The sequence below is a fragment of the Oryctolagus cuniculus genome, chromosome 5 (assembly GCF_051225735.1).
Source record: "Oryctolagus cuniculus isolate XC-2025 breed Fujian yellow rabbit chromosome 5, ASM5122573v1, whole genome shotgun sequence".
NCBI lineage: Eukaryota > Metazoa > Chordata > Mammalia > Lagomorpha > Leporidae > Oryctolagus > Oryctolagus cuniculus.
The window spans coordinates 154,441,209-154,449,721 of record NC_142871.1 but is presented as its reverse complement, the minus strand read 5'-3'; the positions used below and the strand labels follow the sequence as shown (position 1 = coordinate 154,449,721).

General features: G+C 41.2%; 1 protein-coding gene across 1 annotated transcript; it reads left to right on the top strand.

Moving 5' to 3' along the window:
* Nucleotides 1-2,578: 2,578 nt before the first annotated feature.
* LOC108177326 (putative olfactory receptor 2W6) lies at nucleotides 2,579-3,511 on the top strand. Its single transcript, XM_017344803.3, has one exon. The coding sequence runs from the start codon at nucleotides 2,579-2,581 to the stop codon at nucleotides 3,509-3,511; it is 933 nt and encodes a 310-aa protein (XP_017200292.3).
* Nucleotides 3,512-8,513: the final 5,002 nt, after the last annotated feature.

Here is an 8,513-nt window from a genome sequence, read left to right as displayed (position 1 = left end):
GCTTAGCCTATTGCACCACAGCACCAGCCCCCAGAGGGTTTTTTTAACAAAGCCATACTAAGCTGATGTAGTCTTTGTTATATTCATAATAAAGGAAAAGAGCAAATGCCTGGATATTGCAAAGTGGCACCACTGGACTCAATGTAAGCAAGTGAGAGTCAATAAGGAAAGAATCTGCTTCATGTGAAACTGAGTTCTCTGTCACTAACCTTATGTAAACAGGCTTTGCATGACTGTTCTCTGGAATCATCTATGCAGACTACTCAAGCCTATTTCAGCTTTCATATTCATGGCCTTTTAATTCTAACACCATCCCAACATGAAGCAGTGAACACAGTGCATTTGTATACCAAGTATTTCAGGTTCTCAAGCCCTCCCCTGGCCCTGAGACTCACTACCTCAAAATGCATGTTTGTGTACATTTTTTTGTGTGTGGAATTCTGTTTGTGCATTTTAAAGTTATGCAAAATTTTACGACTATGCAATTTACTTCTAGACCTTCATGGTAAAATCTCTTGTGTAAAAAAGAAGAAGAATGAGAAAAGAATATATAGACAGAATAATAACAATGTGCAGGTAGGTGGATATAGCTTGTTATTTTTTGAGCTAAATAGGACCAAGCACTGTTTCAAGTACTTTCACCAGTATTAATATGCACAACCTCCCTTTGAGGAAGGCAATATTGTTACATTTATTTTACATTTAAAGTACCTGGGATACAAACCTGGGTTAAATAATTGCCCAAGGAAACATAGCTTTTGAGTGGTGGAGCCTGAATTGGATGCCAGGAATTTTGGAGCAGTTGACAATGTGCTCAAGAATTGCACTTGGTAGCTGACTACTACTATGTAAAAACTGGACACTCAATAATTAAGTTTACATTTTTGTACTGAGAAAAACTATACCTCTTGCTCACATTACTTGATCATCACAGATCCTTGTGATTATAATACTCATATTCTAGCTGAAGTGCTTATAACAACTATATATTCAAAATCATTTATCTTCATATTATTTCACCAGATAATTTCAACAAACAAAGCTAATATTGCATGGCCCAGAGTCATTGTAAGTGTAAGGTACCCTGCGCCTGAAGTACATGATCATGAATTATCTGGTAAAAACATAATTCAGTCATTAAACAGTGCATCTGTTTAATATGATACAATAATCAGAAAGAGTGAGGTTGTTAAAAGTTTTTATCCCTTGTCTGTATTCTTTTAGAGTTGAAATGAGGTGATGTTTTTCCATAAGGGTTTCAAAGCAACCTGAAGATCCACTCATGTAATTGGTACATTCCATGGGAAAGTCAACTCACTGGTTATCTAAGGAATGCTTTGTTGTTTGAATTAGCTGCCTGGCTAATTCTCCTGAATGGGCAGGTGAGTAGAAGCTGACACAGAATGTCACTACATGTATGTGGTGGCCAAATGGCTGTGACAGTAGTTCAGTTTTTAACTCTGCATCAACTCCATGGGACCATTTAGATGATGTAATATCAGTTATTAAAGGTACTTTAAAAATATATAGCATCTGTATATGTAAGCAAATGCATGTACAGATAAGAAATAATAGGAAAACAAACTCAAAAAGAGGCAGTGAAGTAGGGATTGCTAGAATAGATATAGCAGGAACAGTGCATGCAGTGTTGAGGTGATTGAAAAAACAGGAGGAGAAACAACGAGGTGGTGGTTGTGATTGTGATTGCAACAGATGGGATGTGAATATTTGAAAGTGAAGATGGAGAATGACTCTGCTACCAAAGTCTTGAGCTTATGCCAAGAAAATATTTCATTTACCTTTTTTTTGGTCAAGCTCAGCTCCTTTGATAAAGGGGTTTTATCATATCAGGTGACATTTATGTCATAATTTCAAGGTATCTTGAAAGTATCTACCCATTTTAAAAAATTTGATAATTAAGTATATACCTTTATTACTTAATGAAAATATATAGAACAGGCCGGCGCTGCGGCTCACTAGGCTAATCCTCCGCCTTGCGGCACTGGCACACCAGGATCTAGTCCCTGTCAGGGCACCGGATTCTGTCCCGGTTGCCCCTCTTCCAGGCCAGCTCTCTGCTGTGGCCAAAGAGTGCAGTGGAGGATGCGACCTGCACCCCATGGGAGACCAGGAGAAGCACCTGGCTCAAAGCCATTGGATCAGCACAATGTGCCAGCCGCAGCGCGCCGGCCGTGGCAGCCATTGGAGGGTGAACCAACAGCAAAGGGAGACCTTACTCTCTGTCTCTCTCTCTCTCTCTGTGTCCACTCTGCCTGTCAAAAAAAAAAGAAAATATATAGAACCATGTGTGCTGATGTAACATTTCACCATTTTCAATGAGTACAATTCAGTATTGTTGGGTTTAGCATGTTATTATAGACTCACTTGGGTAAAACTAAACATGAAAAGGTTACGAGAACTGACAGAGGAAAATTCGAGATATCTTCCAAATGTGGAAAGCAGGCAGACAAGTCAGTTCTGGATACTCATGACGCACTTGAGAAATTTTCATTTCTACCTAAGTCTGACACTTACACTGGTTACCAGGGTGTTATTCCTCAGCCTTTCAAAAGAAGCGATGGAAACAAGCAATGGAAGTTCTGGGACAGACTTCATCCTTCTGGGGTTTTCTGACCAACCACAGTTAGAACGCATCATCTCTGCAGTTGTCTTCATCTTCTATGTCGTGACTTTGGTAGGAAACACAACCATCATCCTTGTGTCTTATCTGGACGCCCAGCTCCATACTCCCATGTATTTCTTCTTATCCAATCTGTCTTTTCTGGACCTCTGTTATGCAACCAGCATTATCCCCCAGATGCTGGTAAATCTGTGGGGTCCAAAGAAATCTATTACATATGGAGGGTGTGTGCTCCAGTTCTTCTTTGCCCTTGTCTTTGCAGCCACAGAAAGTCTTCTCTTGGCTGTGATGGCCTATGACCGCTATGCTGCTGTCTGTCAACCTCTTCACTACACAGTAATCATGCACCCTCAGCTATGCCAGAGGATGGTGCTGACTGCCTGGATGGCTGGTCTTGGCAGTGCCTTAATTGTCTGTTCCCTGACTTTGAAGTTGCCAAGATGTGGGCACAGGAAAGTGGATAATTTTCTCTGTGAGGGGCCAGCCTTGATCAAGATGGCTTGTGTTTATTCAAAAGTAATTGAAATTATTGCCTTTATTCTTGGAATAGTATTTCTTCTAATGCCTCTATCACTAACTTTCATCTCATATGGAATCATCACTCGCATTGTAATAAGAATCAGGTCAACCTCAAGGTGGCAAAAGATCCTCAATACATGTGGTTCCCACCTCACAGTCGTAACTCTCTTTTATGGACCAGCTATTTATATGTACATGAGGCCACAGAATACCACATATCAAAATGAAGGGAAATTCCTTACTCTTTTTTACACAATTGTCACTCCCAGCTTAAACCCTCTGATCTACACTTTAAGAAACAAAGATGTTAAAAGTGCAGTAAAGATTCTATTGGGGATTGAAAACTGTTAAGCAAAGTCATATTATATGGAAAAATAAATTAAACTGTGGAGAGTAAAAAATATTATTGGCCTTTATCACCAGAACCTGAATCAATTCACTTATTCAACAACCACTTATTTATTCACCACTCAGAATTTGACTAGGTGCAGTTTCTAACTTTATTTATAAATAATAGAGAAAAAAATAAGACACAGATACAAATGCATAAATAAAACACAGCTCATGAATTTGAAACCTCGAAGACTAATCAGAAACCACAGCTAAGTATGTGCAGATACTTCAAATATTCACGGAAAATGAAATCAAAAGATAATGCTAATGTTCAATGAACTTTTTGAAGTATCCTCATAGAATTATGAAATCTAGCAAATCTAATAAAAGTTATATGTAAAAACTCTTAAATAAATAGTCACTATTTTCTTGTGGAATTATATTCAACATTGACTTTTTTATTCCCATGCTTTTTACATTTAAGATAAATGTCATTCCACTTCATTCACATGTTATTGCTATCGCAGCCTCTCTGGTGGAGAAAACGACCTACCAATACACATTCCATTCTCTGCCTCAAGTATTAACTGGACTTATGGCCATTGTGCTACTAGTTACATTTCCTAGCCTGGCTTCCACCAACAGAATGTCAATTATCTATACAGCTTCTGTGTTTTCTTCTTAAATATGAAGGTACTTGCTCTCATCTTCTTCATGCCTCTACCTCTTGGCTGGAATGTAAATTAGGATATTAGGTAATTATGACCACACAAACAAGAACAAAATCCCAGGAGAGAATGCAGCAGTGCAATGGAAGTACACAGCAATATCTTATCAGAACAATCCCTTAAAAAGCAGTACCACCAGATGATTTCAATAGAAAAGCCACTCTATTCTGCAATATCTCTGTTACAGTCTTAGTTCTTACCTTAGTTGGCCTGACGATAAGATTGAGCTTTATCCTGGAGGAAAGTATAGTCCCTGAAAAAAAAATCATCACTTGGCAATTCATTTGAACCCAAATTCTAGGACCTATCCCAATATGACTGTATCAGCAATCTCAAGATTAACTCAGCAACATGATTTTACTACTGTTGTATAGGGAGATTTGGGGTGTCTAAATACAGAAAATTAATGTGCTTTCATAGATTTTAATTAATTTCCTTCCTGATAGATACGTAGATACTTATCTCTCAGAGCTTTTAGATAAATGTCCTAACTGTCAGGGTCAGTCCATGACAAACCCATTTTTCACCCAATCTAGAGAAATGAGGAAAATAAGAAGCTTTCAGTAAAATTAAATGAAGTCAGAGTAAAAGGTTGCTGTTTACTAAATACAATACTAAAGCCATGGAGAGCGTGAAAGGATTAGAAGGCCTTTTCAGTGAGATACTAGCAGAAAACCTCCCAAGTTTGAAAAAGAAAGAGACATCCAAATACAGGAAGCACAAAGAAACCCCAGTAAACGTGACCAGAAGAGATTCTCACCACAACACGTTGTAATCAAACTCCCCACAATGAAACATAAAGAAAAGATTCTAAAATGTGCAAGAGAGAAAAGTCAGATTACTCTCAGTGGATCTCCAGTTAGACTCACAGCAGACTTCTCATCAGGAACCCTACAGGCTAGGAGAGAATGGTGAGAAATAGCCCAAGGACTAAGAGGGGAAAAAACTGCCATCCCACAATTCTATGTCCTGCAAAGCTCTTATTTGTGAATGAAGGTGAAATAAAGACCTTTCATAGCAAACAGAAATTGAAAGAATTTGTCACCACTTGTCCAGCCCTGCAAATGATGCTTACAGATGTGTTAAACACAAAAACACGGAAACACGGCCATCAATTCAAAAGAAGGGAAAGGAAGAAAATATCTCAGTAACAGATCACAGGAAGTTCAAAGCATATATTAGAAATATCTTTGGGAAAGAGGCACATTTATCAGAAGGGAGGAAGGAACCTTCACTGTAATATGGCCTTGACTAAACAAGTTCAGAGTTGGTGAATCAAGAGGCCTCCGCAACCTCGACAGCTCATGGCAAGAGCCTTGGGTGATTACTGATGTCATAAATAAGAGTGTCAATTGTTAAATCAACAACGGGAGTCATTGTGCACCTGCTCCCCATGTAGGATCTCTGTCCTTAATGTGTTTTACTGTGAGAGTTAACGATAACACTACAAGTCGAACAGCACTCTATATCTTGTGAGGTTGTGTGGGCACAGTCTGTTGAAACCTTTGCTTAGTATATACTAAGTTGATCTTCTGTATATAAAGATAATTGAAAATGAAACTTGATGAAGAGTGAAGAGTGGGATGGGGGAGGGAGTGAAAGATGGGAGGGCTGCGGGAGGGAGGGAGGTTGGGGGGGAAAGCTGTGGGGAGCAATTGGGAGCAACTCGGACTAAGCTAAGTTACTGGAATTAAGACTTATTCTATGCATCTGCTCTCCCACAATATGGCCCTGGGAGAGGAGTAAAAACAGCTTCTACACAGCTGCCTCCAGTTCAACCAATAAACTGTAGGACCTGCTCCTGATTGGAGGAGAGCAGCGTACTCGGCATGTGGGTAGCAGAGTTGGGATTGGTGGAAGAGGACTATAAAGGAGGAGAGAGACAACATGCATTAGGGAACATCTAAGAGGAACACCTGTGCAGCCCCCGAGAGAGCCGGCCGGTGGTGTGCTGCTCCCCCACGGAAGTGGGGAAAGTGGCTAGGGGGAACCGCCCTTCCACGGAGGTGGAAGGGTCGGTAGCCAACCATGGAAGAACCAGCAGCAAACCCGGGAAGGGCCGAGCAGACAAAAGAACAGCGCAGGGTCCTGTGTCGTTCCCCCACGAAGAGGGGGAGCGACAAAAGCCACAACAATGCAAAAGTTGCACCTTGTAAATTCACATTTATTAAATAAAAAAAGAAATATCTTTGGAAAAAATGGCAGGGCAAAGTCACTACTTATCAGTAGTCACATTGAATGTAAATGGCCTCAACTCTCCAGTTAAAAACACAGACTGGCCAGCGCCACAGCTCACTAGGCTAATCCTCCGCCTGCGGCGCTGGCAGCCCAGATTCTAGTCCTGGTCAGGGTGCCAGATTCTGTCCCGGTTGCACTTCTTCCAATCCAGCTCTCTGCTGTGGCACGGGAGTGCAGTGGAGGATAGCCCAGGTCCTTGGGCCCTGCACCCGCATGGAAGACAAGGAGGAAGCACCTGGCTCCTGGCTTACGATCAGCACGGTGTGCCAGACGCAGTGCACCACCTTAGCGTCCATTGGGGGGTGAACCAACGGAAAAAAGGAAGACCTTTCTCTCTGTCTCTCTGTCTCTCACTGTCCACTCTGCCTGTCAAAAAAAAAAACAGACTGGATCACTGGATTAAAAAACAAAACCGGGCGGAGACAAGATGGCGGAATAGTTAGGATGCACACTGATAGTCTGGGAAAAGATAGGTTGATAAAAGAGGAATTACGGTAATTTCAGAGAAAGGCTCAGGGAAAAAATTGTAGAGGAAATTCTTCTGGATCTAGTGGATGTGACACTGATGACCTGAAGGGGGAGCAAGGATGCCCACGGCTCTGAAGCCCAACAGCGGAGTCTACACATCTGCGCTGGAAGGGGAGGTGAGCTCAGTAACCCGAGACGGGGGAAACGGCAGACAGAGCCTAGAGGGAACTAGGCTTGAAGCTCTGCTGGGGAAAATTCACCAGACTAACTACAGGAAAGAGCGGGGGAAGGGGAGGGGGGACCAGTACGGATGACTTTCTCTCTCTGCCCACCTCATAAAGGTGAGCAAGACAAAGAGCAGGCGCCATTCTGGACATACATAAAAGGTGCACGACCTCAGGGCTGTGAGCAACCTCAGAGCTGCACCCACCCTCAGATAAACAGAAAAACCTGACTCTGGGGGGTGTGAAATAACAGGAGTTTAGGACTTAGTGAAAGGGTGGAGCTAATGAACTGAGGCGGTGAAAAAAGAGACGGTGGGTGAGAGAACTCATGGAGGTCATGTGAGTACTCTCCAGAGATGCTACAATTTGGTAACCTTGACAACCCAGTGGGAGACTGCAGGAGAAATTGAGCCCACACTAGGGCAGAACAGATTCTTTGTGTGGTCCATGGGAAAAAGCAGACGAATGATATACACACAGAAGCCAGAGATCGGAAAATAACTACCATAAGTTCCACTCAGCTGTGCGGTATGAAATCCGTCCTGAAATTTGAAAATTAATTAATTAATTAATCAAAAAAGAGAGAGAGATTTACCATGCATAACCTGAGGGTGTCACCTTTGGCACACCCTTAACCCTGAAGAACTAAGCAGAGTTCTCTGGTCACACCCATCTCAAGCCTCCAGGGCTCCTCCAACAGCGACAGTCCACATAACACAGTCATAGTACAAGAGAAAAAAAACACCACAGTGAGGGAAGAAATATTCAAAGAATATCTCCACAATGCCAAGCAACAAACACAAAAACCGAGGGAACAAGATCAACGAAGACATTATGACGACCCCAAATGAACAAAACACCCCAAGCCAAGATTATGAAGATGATGAGATAGAAGAAATGCAAGATACAGATTTCAAAAAAATTATGATAAGAACATTTGGAAGTTTTCAAAAGCAAATTCTTGAACTACAGAACTCCTTACTGGACAGGATAGAAAATCCCTCTCATGAAAATGAAATCTTAAGGAGGAATCAAAAAGAATGCAGAAACTAGTAGAACAGGAAAGTGTGATAGTGAAGAGAAATCAAAATGAAATGAAGAGCTCAATAGATCAAATGACAAACACATTAGAGAGTCTTAAAAACAGTGTCAGTGAAACAGAAGACAGAATATTGGACTGTGAAGACAGAGCACAGGAAAGTATACAGTCAAACCAAAGAAAAGAAGAGGAAATTAGAAATCTAAAACATATTGTTGGGAATCTACAGGATACTATTAAAAAAAAAAAACAACATTCGAGTTCTAGGAGTTCCTGAAGGCATGGAGAGAGAAAAAGAATTAGAAGGCCTTTTTAGTGAGATA